This window comes from Globicephala melas, chromosome 10, assembly GCF_963455315.2.
Source record: "Globicephala melas chromosome 10, mGloMel1.2, whole genome shotgun sequence".
NCBI classification, from domain to species: domain Eukaryota; kingdom Metazoa; phylum Chordata; class Mammalia; order Artiodactyla; family Delphinidae; genus Globicephala; species Globicephala melas.
In genome coordinates, this window is record NC_083323.1 from 97,918,930 (window position 1) to 97,938,975 (window position 20,046).

Here is a 20,046-nt window from a genome sequence, read left to right on the forward strand (position 1 = left end):
TGCTCCGCAACGGGAGAGGCCACAGCAGTGAGAGGCCCGCGTACCGCAAAAAAAACCAAAAAAAACCCAGCACAAATGAACTTATTTACAAAACAGAAACAGATTCACAGACATAGAAAACAATCTTAAGGTTACCAGAGCTTCTAGCACTTTCCTCCCACTCTCTGCCCTCTCCCCACTTCTTCCTCTCACTCCCTAGTCATCTTGCCTCTGCTTCTGGGGATCACCCACAGATGACTCCCCATGTTTGCCTAGACTCTTACCTCTCACAAGGTGTTTCCAGTTTGCCTGACGAACCCTAATGGAACCCCGTGTAGCAGCCAAGCAGTCAGCATCATATTTCTAACACGAGGACCTGCTCCTGAAATTCTTACTTGAGCCGCTGCAGGTCCCGCAGCTCGTCAATGGTGGCACCATGACTAGGACCCAGGTCTTTGGCCTCCAAATGGGGGCAAACCTCATGAAAAAGGCCTTCCATTTGCGTTTGCACGAGGACAGCTTTATCATGCTGTCTGGGACGCCTTCCCCAAATTTCCAGTCATCTCCTTGATCAAACTAAGCATTTTTCACAGCAGCAGTTAACTTTGACAAACGATTGCTAATGAGCCGGACACTGTAGGGGTTTTACATACATTATCCTTTTAATCCTCACCATTCTCTGAAGCTCAGAGAGGTTAACAAACTTCTCCAATTCACCAAATGGACAAACGGTGGAGTTGGAATTCAAACCCAGGTTTTTAACAACACACATCGCAGCCCTCTTCCTGAAGGAGATCCACCATAAGGAAAAGCAAAATAATCAAACAGAAGGGCAGTCAGAGCTCTTCTCCATCCAGTGTCTTCACTGATCAACTCTGAATGGTCCGCATCCCTCTCCTTCCTGGAACAGGGACCCTAGAGGCTCTAGGACCGGGATCCTGAGTCCTGGGTTCTCCGTACTCACCGCCAGGCTCCTTCTCTGACTCCTGGGCCAAGCTTTAACCTCCTCTCTGCCCACTCAGCCCCAGACCAGCCCCCTCTTCATGTTCACATCCTCACTCCGAAGCAGAAGCAGCCTACAGCCCTCCCTCCTGCAAGCAGACCAAGAATAGCTCGTGGCTGGATAAAAGCTCCGAGTCCTGAGCCACAAGCTTGATTCCTCCTTCACTTGTCACGTCCTTTCTTTCAAATGACCCCCGTTCATCGCTCTCTGCCGCCTACCCCTCAGCCCTCACGCACACGGCGCACCAGCTCTCTTTGGATGACTTTTTCTTGGGGATTATCAGCGAGGGACTTGCTTCCCAAGCCACTCTTAGAGACCCCTCCCAGCCAGCCCCCAGCCTGCAGATCGCAGAGTTCATTACCGAGCCCACTGCAGCTCTCAAAATCTGGACACTTAATGGAGATGGATCTGTCCCCCGGGCTGGCTCTGTTAGCAGCATGTTCACTAAAGAGTTTCTTCTTGTTGTTTTTTCCAAGGTAGGGCTTGAACTGAGAGAAAAGAAGAAGAAATAATCTTCTTATTATGTCTTAAAAAAATAAATACTTGCTCTCATAACATCAGCAGCCCCGAAATATGCAGGCAGGGAGATGGAATGTCTTCCATTCCTAATTAAGCTCCCATAATGAGGAAGGGGCAGAGCAGGACAGCGGATTGGAAAGGCATCAGGGCCCTAACACTTGGAAGAAACACTGTCTCGCTTCATCACAAGACGTTTCCATGAGCAGTCTCTCTCTTCTCTGTTCAAGTGATTTGCATACTCCCTTACACAAGCGTCTGAATTAATCTGGACCTTTCTCCTAGGCCAAAAGGCATTTAATTCTCCTTTTGATGACCTAGGTTGCCTTATTTATTCTTCTAAATTATCTTGTCCAACTTAACCCACCCCTCTCCTACTTATCGCTCCTGAGTCAGCTCCTATGAGCCCTCCGTGAGGGGAATCAGTGTGTTTAGTGAGTTTAAGGAGTCGGGGAGGGGGGCAAGTAATCGGAAAAGAAGCAGCAAAGGAAGATGAGGAAGGCCAGGGACTCTGCTTCTATCAGATCAGACAGGAAGCAGCACCTCCTGGCAGAAAAGCTGCTCTGTCCTAAGTGTGCCAGGGCTAAGGCACTATTTTCTTTTGAAGTGTGTTTTGCTGCTGCTAATGGACTGGTTCTTACTGAATCTTGTTTCCTGATAGATTTAAAGAGACCATGAAGGAGGCGTGCTGTCACAAGCCACAATTCACCTTTCCTTCCTGGAGTGTTTGTTGTTTTCTGAGGCACTCTCTCCAAGGCTCAAAAGCCCACATTCAGCCCTCACATGTATGAGGCACTGCTCTAATTTAACTTTCGAAACTGTTTTATCCTTAGAGTCAGATAGTTGGGGAAAGACTGACCAGGTGTGCAGTGAACCATCTCCTTTTCATCCTGGGCACGCAGCTGGACTACATTTCCCAGCTTCCCTTGCAACTAAGTGGATGCAGCACCACGTGACCACATTCAGCCCAGTGGAATGTGGGCAGAAGGGATGTGGGTCCCTTCCCGGGCTGGCTCATAGAACTATGCAAACCTGAACACTCTCTCTCCTTTCCCCATCTTTTGACCAGCTAAGGAGGATGCCGAGGACTGCAGGGTGGAGGGGGTTGAGGGAGCCATAAGTTGGAGGGATTTTGAGTCCCTGAGTCACAAAGTGGAGCAGAGCTAAGCAGAGCACCTGCATTGCTGTTCTATGAATAAGACATAAACTTTTATACTGTTAATCTAACTAAAATGTTGGATACAGCAGTTAGCCTACGCTGGCTAGTACATCCCCCATTCTGCAGACTGTGGATTTGAATTATGACTGAATTTCTGTGTCTTCCTCAAGTTCTAATGCTATTCAGTGGCACAGCTGGGATTCACAGGCAGATTTTCTGGCTAAAACCAGTGCTTTTGCTGCTGTCCCACAGCTGCTTCATCATCGCTCTGCCACTACTTTCAGAGAAGCAACAAATCTGCTGAGAGAGGCGATCATCTCGTGCAGATGCACTTACAGCTCATTGATGCTGTCCTAATTAGGATCGTAATGAAGATGACTCTGGGGGAAAAAGAAACGGAAAGCAGGGAAGTAATCAGAGCCACGTCCTGGGCATAATATGTGGAGAGATTCTGCAAAGTCACCTTTGAGGACCTCAAAACAGCCTTAGCAACAGCAGGCACCAGGGTTAGCCCAGGGAGGTTGGCAACAAGGGTATTATACGGCTGCAGTGTGCTCATTTGAGAAAAAGGTAGACCGTGTGTATTCCCTGGCAGGAAGGAAGCCCCAGGCACGCAAGGAAGAATCCCTGGAATGTCACCATGCATATGGCCGGCACATCAGCACCATGGCTCCTCTGTTTGAAATCCTTCAGTGGCTTACTTGTGGCTACAACATAGAGTCCAGCACCTTAACTGCACCCACGGTCCACCACGATCTGCCCATTCTCACCTATCCAGCCTCAACTCCCTTCCTTAAGGACAGCACAAGCAGAGTGTGGGCAAGCACCTTATGCTCCAGCAATTAGACTATTCTTAACTTCCATGCCTTCCAGGTCTTTGCAAACGCGGTTCGTTCTGCATGGTCCCCCAGTCCCAGCCGCAGCCCCCTTAAAGCTCAGGCCAGGTGTCCTCTCTTTCTCCAGCCTGGGGTGATGCCCCTGCTCTGTACCCCACAGCCCCCCTTTGCACACCCACATTACAGGGCTTGTCAGATTGCTGTGCAGTTGCTCACTCCTGTCTCCTACCAGGCCGTGCATTGGGCACCCCTGATCTCCCAGCTCCCTGCAGAGCACATGGAACACAGTAAGAGCACAAATGCAAGGTGAGTGCAGGGGTGGATGGCTGAATAAACAGGATCCTTAAATAAATTTCCTTGGCCCCATAGTAGATAGAATAATAATGGCCCCTGCAAAGGTGTCCACATCTTAATCCCTGTAAACTGTCACTACGATATGTTACACGGCAAAGTGGAATTAAGTGTGCTGATCAACTGACTTCAAGAAAGATGATTCTGGAGTGTCCAGAGGGGCCCAATGTCATCACAACGTCCTTTAAAGATGGCAGAACAGTCAGTGGTGCAGTGACACAATGTGAGAAAGATTTGATCAGCCACCACTGACTTTGAAGGTGGAAGAAGCCACAAGCCCAGGAGTGCAGGCAGCCTCTAGAAGATGGAAAAGACAAAAACAAAACAAACAAACAGAAAAGAAGGGATGTACCCCTAGGACTTCCAGAGAGGAACACAGCCCTGCTCACACCTTGATTTTAGCCCAGGGAGACCCATTTCAGACTTCTGGCCTCCAGAACTGTGAGATAATACATTTATGTTGTTTTCAGCCACGTTTGTGCTAATTTGTTGCACAAACTAGAGAAAACAAACACAGACACTTTTAAACTGCATGCAAAGTTCCAAAAGAGAAAACAGCTATTCATCCATCCACGTTATTTGAGCATCTGCTATGCACAAAGAACTGTGCTAAGATCTAGAGGGGTGCAGAGCTGAATTGGAACAAATCTTACCCATTCGGGGAATGTGGGTGTGGGGAGGAGTGGAGTGGGTCTTGATCTGCCACTGAAAGACACCTGAAAGCATGGAAAGAGGAAAGGAGCCGAAAGTGGGAAGGAAATATCCCAGACCTGGATCTGAGACCAGATCTCTCCTTGCCCAACAAAAGCAAATGTGCAGACGGGGTCACTGCAAGAGAAGGGGCTTTGAAGGCAGCCATGTAATGGGAGCTCTGCAGCATGCTGTCTGGGAACACATATGTAACTCACATGTAGTTTCCTACTTATGGGAAGTAGCTGTCCTTGGTGACAGCCCTGTGGAAGATAAGGGAATGGAAATCACAGAATGCCAAAGCCACAAATCACTCTTGTCCAGTTCCTTCAGTTAACAGGTGAAATAACCAAGGCTCAAAGGGGGAAACACCACCTTCATCCCAAAGGGTTCCTAGACTCTGGCCGAACAGGTGTAATCCTCCTCTCATGGATGTTTCCTCAGCCCTGGGTTCAGATCTCTATGGCACTAATCATTACAGGTGTTATAGTGTGTATGTGGCTGCCACATCCCATTGTCCTGTCTATGTCTTGAAGGCAGGGTCTAAGTCATATGCATTATTTTATTCCCCTTATCAGTGACTAAACATAGTAATCGAAAAATAAATGTCTGTTGAATGACTTCATGTAAGATCCCGACAGGGAAAATCAGATAAGCAGAGACTTCCCAAATCAAGTGACCAGAGATAGAAAGACATTGGTAGCAACGTTCTTTGATAAATACATATCACTTTTGAGTCTAAAGGAAAGTTGTATTTTAACAAAAGTGATTCAAATTCATGTTTTCTGTTTGTTTCAAAGCCTATATTTTTCGGGCTTCCCTGGTGACGCAGTGGTTGAGAGTCCGCCTGCCGATGCAGGGGACACGGGTTTGTGCCGCGGTCCGGGAGGATCCCACATGCCGCGGAGCGGCTGGGCCCGTGAGCCATGGCCGCTGAGCCTGCGCGTCCGGAGCCTGTGCTCCGCAACGGGAAAAGCCACAGCAGTGAGAGGCTCGCGTACCGCAAAGAAAAAGAAAAAAAAAAAGCCTATATTTTTCTATCCTGCTGCCCTCTTGGAAATGCAAGCTGTAGTCCTCATCCAGTCACTTACTGGTTGTGTGACCTTGAACTGGTAAATTAACCTCTGAGAGCCTCAGTTTCTGCCTTTGTAAAGTGTGGATAATGATGCTTATCTGTTCAAGTTGTTTGGAGGATGACGAATGGCATTTGCACAGCCCCCAGTGCCCAACACCTAGTAGATGCTCAATAAATGTCAGCTCTAAGGGGCATCCTCCAAGGTGGGGAATCCCTTTGTACTCAGCTGGGAGGCACTGACCCCATCATTACAAACCAGCCCCAGCCCTGTGGGCTCCCTCCCACCACACCTGGGAGAACAGAACTCTTTTTTCTAACACACCTCCCTCTGCCTTCTTCCTTCTTCCTTCTCGGTGGGCTGGTCAGCTGAGGAAGTGCTCTGTTCCACCTAAAACGTGCCCAAAAGAGACTCACCCACACCATCGTTCCAGAGTCATCTTCTAAAGCCTGTACTAGAAATTTCTGTCTTTCAGCAGATAACTCCTCTATATCCAGAAATAATGAAAAATGCTGGATTTTTTGGGTAAAATATTAAATTTAAAAAATCAAGCTACAACTGTATATAAAATAAGGTCCTAATTTTATAAAGTGTATAAACATATTCAGACACATAGATTCAAAGAAAAAAGATGAGAAGGAAATAAGGAGAAATCTATAATTATTACTCCAAAGTGGTAAGCTGATGCAGGCTTTTGTATTTGTTTATTTGTTTGGCTTTGCCTTTATGTGTTTTGGAAATTTTTACAATGAAAAATAAAACTTGAGTATTATTTATTCATTTGTTTCTCTATGCATTCCTGAGGGAGAAGGCAGGATAAAGGACGTTTCTGTGGGTTGCTGTGTTCCTCGCAGGTCTACACTGTCTCTCCCCCAGGGTGGGCCCCCATCTCTCCTTTGCCCTTTCATGCCGTCCAGGCAAATTCATTTTTGGCATTTTTGCTCCCAGTTCCACGTCTCTGTTCATTTGCCATCACAACCCTGGGACCATGTCAGGCTCTGGAGCAGAAAGAGTCCCCCTCTCCTCACTCGCCTCCTCCAATCCCACCTTCCTCTGGAGGCCTCCTGAGCCTGAGGCAGACCTGAGAGCCTCCCCCACCCCCCGCCCACCCTGTTAGCCCCGCCCCAATCCACGTGGGCCTGCTTCCCTTTCTGCTCCAACTATATTGATTCAACCAAGTGTCAGAGAAGTAGAAGTTAGGACAGAAGGTGGGAAGGGTGGGGGAAATGGATGAAAACCATAAAATCCCAAAAAAGCATGATTAAGTTTGCATAACCCTAGTGAATCCAGGCCACACAACTGGCAGCTACAGTCTCAAAAAGACACAACCAAAAGGGATTCAAATGGTCCTTTTTCTCTGACCCCTAGCAGGAGACAGGAGAACGTGCATCCAAAACAGAGGAAACAGGTGCTTCCCCTTCCATGTGGACACGTGCTCTCCAAAGAAAAGCACTGCATTACAAGGTCCCTTCCAGACAGAGAAAAGAAACACCCAGTCTCAGAGTAAGCAGGGCCCTGTCCCAGAGCCATCCCGGCAGGGACCTTATTTACCTTGGCTTTTCTGTCCTCTAACTCACAGACTTACTTAATTAAGCTCTCTCTCTCTCTGGCTAGGTGTCTTTTTGTTATTATTCAATGTATTTAACTAAAATAAAACCAAAACAGTTCATCCATTTCTCCCACCCCCCCCAACCCCCTGCCTCTGACAACCACCAATTTGTACCTATGAGCCTAGTTTTGTATGTATTTATATATGTATATTATATAAATACATATAATATACATATATATATGGATTCTACATATGAGAGATCATACACTATTTGCCTTTCTCTGTCTGACTTACTTCCCATAGCATAATGCCCTCGAAGTCCATCCATGTTGTCACAAATGGCAGGATTTTATTCTTTTTTACGACTGAATAATATTCCACCACATGTATGCACACACACACGCACGCACACACACACACCTTATTAGATATATATATATATGGAATTTATCCATTTCTTCTAGGTTGTCCAATTTGTCAGCATATAATTTTTCATAGTAGCCTCTTATGAACCTTTGCATTTCTGTGGTATCAGTTATAAAATCTCCTTTTTCGGGGCTTCCCTGCTGGCGCAGTGGTTGAGAGTCCACCTGCCGATGCAGGGGACACGGGTTCGTGCCCCGGTCCGGGAAGATCCCACATGCCACGGAGCAGCTAGGCCCGTGAGCCATGGCCGCTGAGCCTGCGCGTCCGGAGCCTGTGCTCCACAATGGGAGAGGCCACAACAGTGAGAGGCCCACATACCGCAAAAAAAAAAAAAAAAAAAAAAAAATCTCCTTTTTCATCTCTGATTTTATTTATTTGAGTCTTCTCTCTTTTTTTCTTGGTCAGTCTAGCTGAAGGTTGTCAATTTTGATCTTTTCAAAGAAGCAGCTCTTAGTTTCTTTGATCTTTTCTATTATCTTTTTAGTCTCTTTAGTTTCTTTGATCTTTTCTATTATCGTTTTAGTCTCTGATTCATTTATTTCTGCCCTAATCTTTGTTATTTTCTGCCTTCTACTAATTTTGGGCTTTGTTTGTTCTTCTTTTTCTAGTTCCTTGAGGTATAAAGTTAGGTTGTTTGAGACATTTCTTGTTTCTTGAGGTAGATATTTATCACTATGAGCTTCTCTCTTAGAACTGTTTTTGCTGCATCCCGTAAATTTTGGTATGTTATATTTCCATTTTCATTTGTCTCAAGGTATTTTTTTATTTCTCTTTTGATTTCTCCTTTGAACAATTGCTTGTTCAGTAGCATGTTGTTTAATCTCCACACGTTTGTGAATTTTCCAGTTGACTTTGTGTGATTAATTTCTAGTTTCATACTGTTGTCAGAAAAGATGTTTGATATATTTTTAATCCTCTTAAGTTGATTAAGACTTGCTTTGTGAACTAATATATGATCTATCTCAGAAAATGTTCTGTCACGTGAGAAGAATATGTATTCTGTTGCTTTTGGATGGAATATTCTGTAAATATCTGTTAAGTTCATCTGGTCTGATGTGTCCTTTAAGGCTGATGTTTCCTTATCAATTTTCTGTTTTGGTGATCTATCAGTTGATGTAAGTTGGGTGTTAAAATCCCCTACTATTATTGTATTGTTGTCTATTTCTCCCTTTAGATCTGATATTTGTTTTTTATATTTAGGTGCCTCTATGTTGGGTGCATAAATATTTACAAATATTATATCTTCATGTTGGATTGACCCTTTTGTTATTATGTAATGCCCTTTCTTTGTCTCTTATTACAGTCTTTGTTTTAAAGTCTATTTTGTCTGATGTAAGTATAGCTACTCCAGCTTTCTTTTGGTTTCCATCTGATGTTGTCCCATAAGTCCCTTAAGCTATTTTCTCTTTTTTCATTCCTTTTTTCTTTTCGCCGCTCTGATTGGGTGAGTTCCACTGTCTTGTCTTCAAGTCCACTGATCCTTTCTTCTGCTTCATCTAGTCTGCTTTTGCACCCCTATAGGGTATTTATTCAGTTTAGTTATTGAGTTCTTCAACTCTGTGACTTCTATTTGGTACTTTTGTATATCTTCAGTCTCTTTGTTGAAGTTCTCACTGTGTTCATCCATTCTTCTCCCCAGTTCAGGGAGAATATTCATGACCATTACTTTGAACTCTTTATCAGATAAATTACTTATCTCCATTTCATTAAGGTTTCTTTTCCCTCTGAGGTTTTATCTTGTCCTTTCATTTGGAACACATTCCTCTGTTTCTTCGTTTTGCTTCCTCTGTGTTGGTTTCTATACAGTAGGTGAAACAACCACCCCTTCCAGTCTTGAAGGAGTGGTTTCATGTAAGAGATGAACATTTTCCTTCAACCCTGCCTCAACTCCTGGTTGTCTTTTAAGCCTCTGTGCTTGGCCAAGCAGCCTGTTATATTTTTAATAGCTCCCAGTAGTTGAGGGTGTGCCAAGACCTGTGAGTGTCCCAAAGGGGAGGATCTCAGTCACCACCTAGATCCAGGCTAACTGGAAACCAGACCCTCAGGCATCAGCTTTTAAACATATGCAAATACACACAGTCTTCTGGGACCACAAGCATAAGCCTCACTGTCCAGCAGGTCCAGGTGGTCTGGAGGTGTCCCCTGTGCGGCAGTCACAGATATCAGGGCTCAAGATGAGCGTATAAACTCTCTTCTGGGTGATACCTGTGAGCTGCAGCAAAGCAGAGGAAGACAGCCAGGACGGCACCCACAGCCTACATTCCTTGAGAGCGGTTCCATAGGCCTTTAAATGTGTGTCAGACCTGAAAACTGCCTTTCAGGCCAAAGGACACGCAAATAGTCCTTCTTCACAGAAAGACTGAGGTGTGTGCCTCAGTCCACAGCCTGAGTACCCTGGGGGTGGTAGCCTGCTGAGAATCATCTCTTCAACCACCACAGTCCCATGGGACTCAGGAACGCAAGCCCCCTGACCACGAGAGCCAGGTGGTCTAGGGGCAGACCCTGGGTGGCTACTGCAACATCTGAGATTCCAGGCACAGAAACCAGGGTGCTGGGTGCATGCAAAGCTCCCCTGCAGGAGACGCTGGCCTCTGGAGCACAGCAGAGGATGAGTGCAAAGACAACGTCACCCTCCGAGGTCTCAGGAAAGGTTGACAGTCAGCCCTTAGCTGTGTGTTTAATCAGAAGGCTGCTCCTCTGGCTGTAGTTATAATAATCAGCTGATAGGCCTCCAAGCTCCAAGGGGCCTGTTGCCTCTTGCTGTGTTCTGGGGGTGGCAGCTGTTTAAGAACTCTTTCTCTGTCGGTCACCGTCCTGGGGGACCCAAGAGTGGAAGCCCCACTGGCCGCCAGATCGTGTGGAGGAGGGCCCTGGCATCAGTCACAAAAATCAGGGTGCCGGCCTGGGTTGTGAGCTCCCTTCTGGTGACACCGATTATTACAGTCCCTTGGCCTCCAGGGCCAGGTGATCAAGAGGTGTGCCCCAGGCAGCAGCCACAAAAATTGGGGCATGGACGTGTGCAAAAGCATGCATCCTGGAGACACTGATGTTCGGGGAGCCCAGCAAAGGGAGCGAGGAAGACCGCACCCACCCATCTGCATCTTGGAGAGCGTTCCAGCAGACTCCTAGACGCAATGCTAAATTAGGTGCCGGCCCCTCCAGCCAATGCTTTAATATAAGCAGGGGAGTGTTCTTCCTTTAAGTCTGGAGGCAATGGGCTGCTCTGAGCTGGGCCCTGGGATGGGCAAGTCTAAGTGTGGGAGTCCTTTAAGAGGCAGTTCACAGATTGTTAGTCTTGTGGGTGTCAGGACCCAAGACCCGTGGGTTTTCAAAGCCAGAGGTTTTGGGGGGTTCATGCGTTCCACATGTCAGGATGCCTGATGTGGGGTCAAAACCCCTCATTCCTCAGGGAGGAACTCTGGGTTCCGAGTTCCCTCCCGGCTGTGAGATGCACACCAGGGGTAGGGTTTGTGCGAGATTGTGTCCCAGCCTCTCCTACCTGCCTCGATGTGGTTTTCTTGTTTGCCCAATGTGACGTTATCACTCAACCAGCCTTTAGGATTTTTAAAAGGAAATGGTTCCATGTGTACCTAGACTCAGCGTATTCATGGGAGGAGGGGAGTTCAGCATCTTCCGGCATCGCCATCTTGAACCAGTCACGCAAGGACTTCTAATACACTGGTTTCTTTTATTCCAGCTGTGGCTTCAGAGCTGACTTGCATCCCCTGTCTAGAGGTCATTTATAATCACAAATATCAGAAGTGATGACAAAGTTGAAGGTATTACTTATTAGAACACGAGTACAAGAGAATGCCTGACTCAGTCTAAAGTTTTCTCAAGTTGAAGGTATTACTTATTAGAACACGAGTACCAGCGAATGCCTGATTCAGCCTAAAGTTTTCTCTTATTAAACTTGGGTTATTTGTCTCTCTTCTTGCTGCTATTTCAGGGGAAAGCACTGCCAGGTCGAGTTTTTCCGCATTTGACTCAAAGGGATTTGACGGTAGAAGTTGATCCTTGTTTTCACACTGGTGCCAACAGTTGGCCTAGTGTAGGTGTTCACAGCCAGATTTTCAAATTCCAGTAACCAAGAGCCCGTAATGAAAAGACTCTTACAAATCTCTCTCTCTGAGGCCTCTGGCCAAGAAAAGCAGGAACCTTTGATATCCTCTGGAGCCAGAAGGATCTAAGGATGGAGTGGAGACAGACAAGAGTCCTGGCGAAGAGCTCAACTGGGTTCACTTATTCAAAGCCTGCCTGAGACGAAGTCTGTCCCCTGCTGGGCTTGCCAGACCACTCCAGCCTGGGGCCAGGGCAAGCTGGATTTCAGAACAGTTGCCTGTTTATGCTACCACATTGCACTCCGTTAGTGACCGGCCAGCGGGTCTATTTGCCCAGAGAGGCCCGACCCAGCCACAGCCAGCACCACCGCTCCCCCAGGGGCCTTGGCTGTTCCAAGTGGAACTGGTCCTGGACTGCTTTTATTTTTTCAAACCTCTCTGTACATAAGCAGGATGTTTAGAAACCCTCGAGATGGCCAGGGAGCTGCTGTGTTGGCCATCGATTCTCACTTGGAGAGTGGTTCTGATCAGTATCAGTGGACCTGCTTCTGCCATGGCTCTGGATATAGCCCAGGACAGCTGAAACCTCCCTCTCTCTCTAAGAAAACTTGGCTACAGGGAGTTCACACAGGTAGGGGGGAGGTAAAAGAGATGCCTTCACTTTTTAGGGGTGTCTCTTATTACAGCCTTAAGAAATCTTCCCTGATCCCAGAGTGGTCAAGGGAGAAAGGTGAGTCTCATACGTGGGGACGTTATTCCCTTAGGAGAGTTCTCAGCCTCCTAAGGGCTGGGGTAGGATCCAAAGAAGAGTCCTCCATGGAAAACAGCCTGTCTGTGATTAAAGGTCTGTTGGGGCGCTTCCCTGGTGGCGCAGTGGTTGAGAGTCCGCCTGCCGATGCAGGGGACGCGGGTTCGTGCCCCGGTCTGGGAGGATCCCACGTGCCGCGGACCGGCTGGGCCCGTGAGCCATGGCCGCTGAGCCTGCGCGTCCGGAGCCTGTGCTCTGCAACGGGAGAGGCCACAACAGTGAGGCCCGCGTACAGCAAAAAAAAAAAAAAGGTCTGCTGGGCAAAGTGTTCATGAGTAAAGACCCCCTGTTGTTCCCTCTAGACTGAACAGAAAATGCACACGAGCAGAGTTGCCATTGATCAATAGAACCAGTGCCTGCTCCCCTGGAGCTGAGTTCATCCCAGAGGCAAAGGTCCTAACATCTGAGGATGGAGATTGGAAAACCTCAGGCACATTGAGAAAGCCAGAGTCCTCCTGCAGGGAAGGGACTAAGGGCAGAGGCAGCCACACTTCGAGGCCCCTTCTCCTGGCTCTTTCACACATTCCTGCTTGGCCAATCCCCAGGCTCAGCTGCCAACATTTCACTACCTGCCTTTTCCAGAGCTCCCTGAGGGCTACCCAGCACCACGGGGCCTCCTGCAGCAGCTACTGCAGGCAAGACTAGCCCCCTGACCACCCCGCCACTTCCATCACCCTGCAAGATCTGCTGCCCTGTTAACCCTGCTGGTACCCACACAGCCACATCCGTCCCGCAGGGTCCTCCATCACCCAAATTGGCTGTGCAGTGGCCACCCCTTTTGCCCCCAAGTCAATTCCTTTCTGTCCCTTCAGTCTATCTTCCCTGTTCCCTAAGCCATGATGGGCAACTCCGGAAATGCAGTGTCCTAGCCCAGTGCAGCAAAGCAAGGCTCGGCAGGTAGCCAGTCCCCAGAGCAGTAGCTCTCCCAGGACCTAGTGTCTGGCTCCAACTGGGGAAGGGAAGCCCTCATGAGAGTGGCAGGACCCATGGCTTAGGAAGCAGAGCATCTGTCCTAGAGCCTCTTCACAGAATCTGTGGCACCTCTGCTGCACCCTCTGCAAATCTGTGCAGAAAGACCCCAGCAGGTGGTGAAGGGGTTCCATGATGGGGTTTGGGGTGGGACTTTTGGAAGAAAGGGGTTCCCCAGATTATGATGCTGGATCTTGGTGTTACTTACAGATTCCTCTTCTTGCCACCGTCGTCGTAACCCATGGTCCTAGATTTTGACCTTTCCCCCACAGATCAGAGGAAAGTGGGGAAGTACACTTTACTCCACCTTCAGCAGAACTCTCCTGCCCTTGAGAGAAGCTCTTGATTAAAAAGTCACTGGGAACAAATTGTTGAAGATACTTATAATTGTGAGAACCACTGTGCCCCAGCAGGAGCCCTCCACACACTGTGTCTAAGCTGCTGTCCACGCAGCCATAGCTCTCCCGGCCAACCACAGCCCAGGTACACACAGACTTGAGAAGAAAAGACCACTGGGAAACTCGTTTGTCAAAGGCAATTTTAAACGCTTGGCAAATGTGTGACAACATGGATAGACCCGGAGGACATTATGCTAAGTGAGATAAGCCAGACACAGAAGGACATATGATCTCATTTACATATGGAATCTAAAAATAGTCAGATGCATAGAGGCAGAGAATAGAACAGCAGTTACCAGGGTCGGAGAAGGAGGAAATAGGGAAATAATGGTCAAAGGGTATAAAGCTTTAATTATGCAAGATGAATAAGTTCTGGGGATCTACTATACAGTCTAGTGCCTATAGCCTACAATTCTGTATCTTATACTTAGAATTTTCCTAAGAGGAAAAATCTTATGGTGAGTGTGCTAGTAATAATAATAATAATAATCATGGCAAAAGAAAACCTTGGGAGGTAATGGATGTCTGTAGCCTTGAAGGTAGTGATGGTTTCCCGGGTTATACTTACGCCAAACTCGTTAAATTGTCCGCATTAATTGTGTACATGTCATTCATACCTCAATGAAGTGGCTTTAAAAATTTTGGCAAAAAAGAAAAAAAGGACAAAGGTTTTATAAGGAAATCCTGAAAGAAACTTGTTTGATTGCTTAATGGAAAACCCAGGGCGATACATTGGGGGAGACCACCCTGTAGGTTCCAGCAAGGTTAAGGTAGTATTCCCAGTAGTTGACCAACAGATACTATCTTTGGGTTTCAGGAACAAAAATTAGAACTCTTGAGAATTTTCAGGAATTCCCCAAATCATAAGTTATTCTTTAAGTGTTTCTAAAATTAATTATACTCTTTATTCATGGATATCTAAAAAGCTGTATAATAAAGAAGAAATATTAAGCTTAGTCATATGTATGAAAACTATAGTCTTAGCAAATATTCAAACACTAGCAAACATTACTGTGTATTATTTAAATAATGTAACATTCAGATCTCCTAGTGAGAGGTTAACAGCGCTAGTCAGAATCATACGTTGAAATTGCTCAAGACATATTTCGCTCCCCAAATTTATTATTTCTTGGAACACCATTCCAAGATTTGTATAAAGTACACAGTGCATAAAAATGTATCAGAAATTAGTAAAATTCATTCATTATTATTTTATTTGCAACAATTACTCACCATTAGAGACAGGCAGGTCACAGACACTTACAACATGGCTATAGCTTATGGATGGCAAACTGGTTAGATCATCACTGCTTTTCTCCTGAGTGTTCCTGTCCTGGTCTCAGAAACTATCACCCTTAGCCTTGGACTCTGTGTGTCAGTGGTTCCTGCACTCACATTCCATTGCACTTCAATGGATTCCTTCAAATCAGTAACATCTCTGTGTCACGTATAAAGCTTTAATTCTTGCAGGAGAATTATAGAGGTTTTTCTTGTTTTCCTGACTTTTCAACTGGGTTTTTTCTTGAAATTTGGAAAAACACAGAAATTTCCCAAGCAATGCTGGGAAAGAATTCTCACATGGAAACACTAGTCAAGATGAGCTGCAAGCCTGGTGGGGAAGGCCCACCGGCAGGGCCCCTGGAGAGGAAGTAGAGAGCTTGATGGGGGTTGGGGGCAGAAGCTGGGACTTGGGGGTTACAGCCAGCCTCAGGACAAAGCACCTGTGAAAACTGGAAAACATAAGCCCGTCTTCTGCAATTTAGCCTTGGCTAGAAACTGTACTGGAGACAGAAAACACCAGCCTCATTTAGGAGTTAATGAAGAACCTTTAAAGAATGAAGAACATTGACAAGGTACTTGGAAAAGACAAGTCCTGCCCTTACGGTAATGACTTGTCAGAGAAAGCAGGAAAGTATTGGGAATATGGACACAACCTCTTACATCAATTAAAGTGAAAACTACACCTATTTCTTATCTTGTTGTCATAAAGTTGAGTTTCTGCCTAGGGCTTTTTTTAAGAAGGTCAAACACCTTTCTGGTAATATTGAGAGATTTGATTTTTATAGTTCCATGGACAGTAGACTTGAAATCTTGAGACAGGTTTGTTCCTTGAAACTACACTTATCAAAACGTTTGCAGGAAAAAAAAACTGTGTTTTTAAAATTATAACAACTTAAAGTCATGAGAAGTTGATTTATTCACCAATCCTAGTGATAATTTTCACCAGGACATTACTGGCCTAACTCTATTTCACTTAATTCTCTCTAAAAGGACTTTGCAAGTTTCCTTAAAATTAGGAAATTAGCTAAAAGCACATTTCCTATTGTAAAAATGGATTACAAGGAAAATAAAAGGACTCTATAAGAGATTAAATTTAGAACTTCTAGAATCTCAATTTGTTATGACCCAGCCCTCAGCCCTTTAGCTCTTAGGTTTGGCACAAATGAGGAAGGTGCTTGTTCTGAAGAGCATTGGGATGTTCGAGGCTGGTATGTTTAGGTTGGGGCCTGGAGCAAAGGGACCACCAAGCCCAGGATACATGACCACAACCTCAGGCGCATCTCTCTTGAAAAAAGTGCCAGAATTCAAGAGAAGCGGCGGTGCAAACACGAGAGGTAAGTCGGGACACCTGTCCTGTCTCTTTAATCTCCTTTACTCTGGGGCAGTTCCTCAGTCTGTCTTTTTTTATGACTGACGTTTATGAAGCATAAAGACCATTTATCTTGAAGAATGTCCCTCAGTTTGGGTTTCACTGATATTTCCTCAAGATTATAGATTCAGGTTCTATATTGTGGGCAGGAATACCACAGAAATGATGTACTCTTCTGGGAGCATCATATCAGGAGGCACATGATGTCCATTTTTGCTGTAACTGATGATGTTAATACTGACCATCTTGTTAAGATGGTGTCTGCCCGGTTTCTCCACCACGAAATTATTATTTTCCCTTTGTAGTTAACGAATATCTTTTGGGGAGTTACTTTGATACTCTGTATGTATCCTGTTTCTCATCACCCACTAGTGTTAACATCCATTGATAATTCTTGCCTGAAACAATTTTAAGTATGGGGGTTGCCAAATAAATTTCTAATTCCATAATTTCTCCTACATTTATTAGTTGACTTTCTACTATCAGAAAGAGCTTTACTTTTTCCCCCTTTCATTCATTTATTCGTCCATCTATCTATCCATCCATTTATCCAATCACTCATTGGTATGGACTCAGGGATTCTTATCTTATTCTATGGCTTACAGTCTATATAATAAAATCACTGTTTAGTTTAATGCTCAAGTTGTCTTAGATTTGGCCAGTGGGAGCCCCTGGAACCTGGCTGCTGCAGTCTATGACTTGTTCCCATCATTCTTTGAGAAGTTCTTTATTCCCCAATACGGGAAAATGTCCCAGTCCCCAAGCCCTACAATCAGCTACTTCTCCAGGGAGCCCTAACTCCTTTTACTGGAAAAAAGAAACCAAGATCTGGATGCTAGATGCTAAGTGTTCTCGGAGGGTATGTGCATTCAGTTAAAATATCAAAATATAGTTAAGTTCACTTGTTTTTATTTGGACTCCATTTGGGGTTTCCTCTAACCTTATTGATTTTACCGTATGTGTGTTTTGAGCATATGAAATATAACGTGGTTCTAAAAGGCTACAATTATAATTGTAGTTTGAAAAGTGTCACCCCCCTGCCACACCCCTTCTATCCTGTTCCCATAGCCAATCCTTTCTACCCTATTTCCAGCCACCACCACCCATTTGTAACCAACCTCATTAGTTTCTGGTTTATCATGCAGATTAACCAGAAATGAACAGATACATGTATCTTTCCCCCTCATTTCTTACCTAAAAACCCATACTCTAGACTGTTTTTCTTCTTTCACACTGGAAATCGCTCCATATCCATTCAAAAAATGGTCCTCGTTCTTTTTTATAGCTGCACCCCATTGGGTGGACCACTCTCTGATGTTTGAGCCTACGGTCTGTTTCCAACATTTTACAATTACAATCAATACTGCAAAGAATTATTTTGTACGTAAGTATTTTCTTGTTTATGGAGCTGTAAATACCTAGAGGTGGAATTACTGGCACAAATAGAAGATGCACATATAGTATTTTTAGCTATTGCCAGATATCCCTCCCAAAAGGACTGTACCAGTTTGCATCCCTACCATCAAAGTATGAGATTGCCTGTTTCCCACAGCCCTGCCAACCAGGATGTGCCGTCATATTTTTTAATTTTCACCAAGTTAACTGAGGACTGATCTCAGTACAGTTTAAATTTGCATTACTCTATGAGCGAGGTTAAACATTTTTTCTTTTGCTTAAGAATATTGTGTCTTTTGCCCGGTTTTCTGTTGGGCACATGCTTTTATTAAAACATGGCTATGAATGTTGGGCAGAAGCTAGAAGTTGTACATTTGCTTAACATTTATCCTCTTCCTTAATTTTTGCACCATAAAATCTTAAATTGTAGTAACGCTTTAGTCCTTGATATGAGCGTGGTCACTGCGAAAATTTTATCAAGCTGTATATTTATGACTTGTATATTTCTTATTTGAAAAACTCTTAGCTGATTTAATTCTGCACTAAATTATCAGTGTCTTGTCTGCCTAATGCTTAAAGGAAGGCTGGTAATTCCCAGAATCATACCCAAGTAACCCTGACGTGAAACTAAGAGGAAAAGGTGACCCTCTGGAGAAAGGACATACTTGAAAGGTGAACCCAACAACACAGCGCACACAGGGTCATCCTACTTCCTCTCCCACCGTGATGCTCGCTCCCACCAGCCCCTAAGACCTTGCCAAAGCTGGCACCCCTAGACAGATCCTCCTAACTCAGCACTTACAGGAAAGGATTTATCCAGTGGGCAGCAGTAAGGACCCCTGGTCTTTAGTATTTACCTACAATCCCTTCTTTGTTTCCCAACAAGTGATGCCTCTCTGTTTCAAGCCTCATTTTCTCCATAATTTTCAGGGATGGTAGAAGGAAACAGTTAATCAAGTCTATTAAATGTTATAAGCTCCTTAGAGAAAGACTTGGAAGGACTTGGATTTTTCCACCATTCTCATGTACTAGGCAGAGTGGGAGTGGTCCGTTAGGTGTGTTCTCTCTTATCCTCAGCCCCTGGAGTCTCTGTTATGGGAGAGATGGAATAATCCGAAGAAAGCTGCTGTGAGGGGATGGATGGAGGGATTTTTTTTTAAGATTACAGGTCGATTTGCTGCACCTTTCAGGACAGTCCTGGCTGAAGTCACAGTGAACACACACACGCACACACACACCTTCTTTCTCTCCCTCTCCTCCACTTCGAGCAGCACTGGGGGCAGAGCCCATTCCTGTGGCAAGAACCCAGGCTCTCTGAGGATCCCTGGGCGTTGTTTGACCCCCAGTTTCCGACCGTGTACTGGAGCGTCCACACGTGTGTGGTGCAGGTCTGCAGAGCAAACATGTAGCCGCCTGAAGTGCACCTCTTTGTCTCCAGACACCGTTCGGTGGTTCTGTTTAGGACGGCTCTTCCCTGGATGGAAGGAGAAGAACTGAAGGTATTGAAGTGCCCTGGTAGAGCATCATCTCCCTGCTGTGCTCAGAGAAAAGCCCAAGGGCTCCCTCAATCCTCTGTGAGTCATCCAGTGGAGAAACGAAGCCGAGTGCTGAGTTAGATCACCCGGTGCTTTCTCTCCTAGTCCCACCGCAAACTAACCCCAGACCCGGGAGTAAAAATGCTGTGCTGGGTTCCTATGTTCTCATCCGTATCTCCTGAGCTGGAAGCATCAGGTCAGCATGGCTGGCAAGACAGGGTGCAGCTTGAAGAGCCGTGGCCCTTCTCCACTCGACCTCCTTTCTACGTCTTCATCCCTGAGCCCGTGAAATCCATCAGAACTCTCCCCCACCCCAACGCCTCCTCAGCAAGGGACTCCAGTGGTGGGACTGGAGTATAAGCTCTGTTCAGGACTCTCAGCCTATTTTCTCCACCTGTTTTCTCTGGGGAGGGAGGCAGTTCCTGCCACCCCTGTTGTGGGAGCTTCACCAAGGTTTACTGCTGGAAACATTAAGGGCGTTAAAGCCAAAGAGTCTGGGTTGGATCTCTGCTCCACTGTGAAGAGAGAGATGTGGGCAAATTACCTATCCTAAGTCTCAATTTCCCCATCTCTAACATGGGTCTAGAGTTGATATCGGGGTTAACGTTGGGGTTAATATTTATTGAGCTCTGTACCTAACATGGA

General features: G+C 45.7%; 1 protein-coding gene across 1 annotated transcript in view; it reads right to left on the reverse strand.

Annotated features, from left to right (window-relative positions):
• Nucleotides 1–370: 370 nt before the first annotated feature.
• The window catches only part of GALNT8 (polypeptide N-acetylgalactosaminyltransferase 8), a 28,982-nt gene continuing 9,306 nt past the window's right edge, over nt 371–20,046 (reverse strand). The window contains 3 exon segments of the mRNA XM_060307000.1: nt 371–432; nt 4,498–4,560; nt 19,172–19,340. Of these exon segments, the coding sequence (XP_060162983.1) occupies nt 371–432; nt 4,498–4,560; nt 19,172–19,340 (294 nt within the window).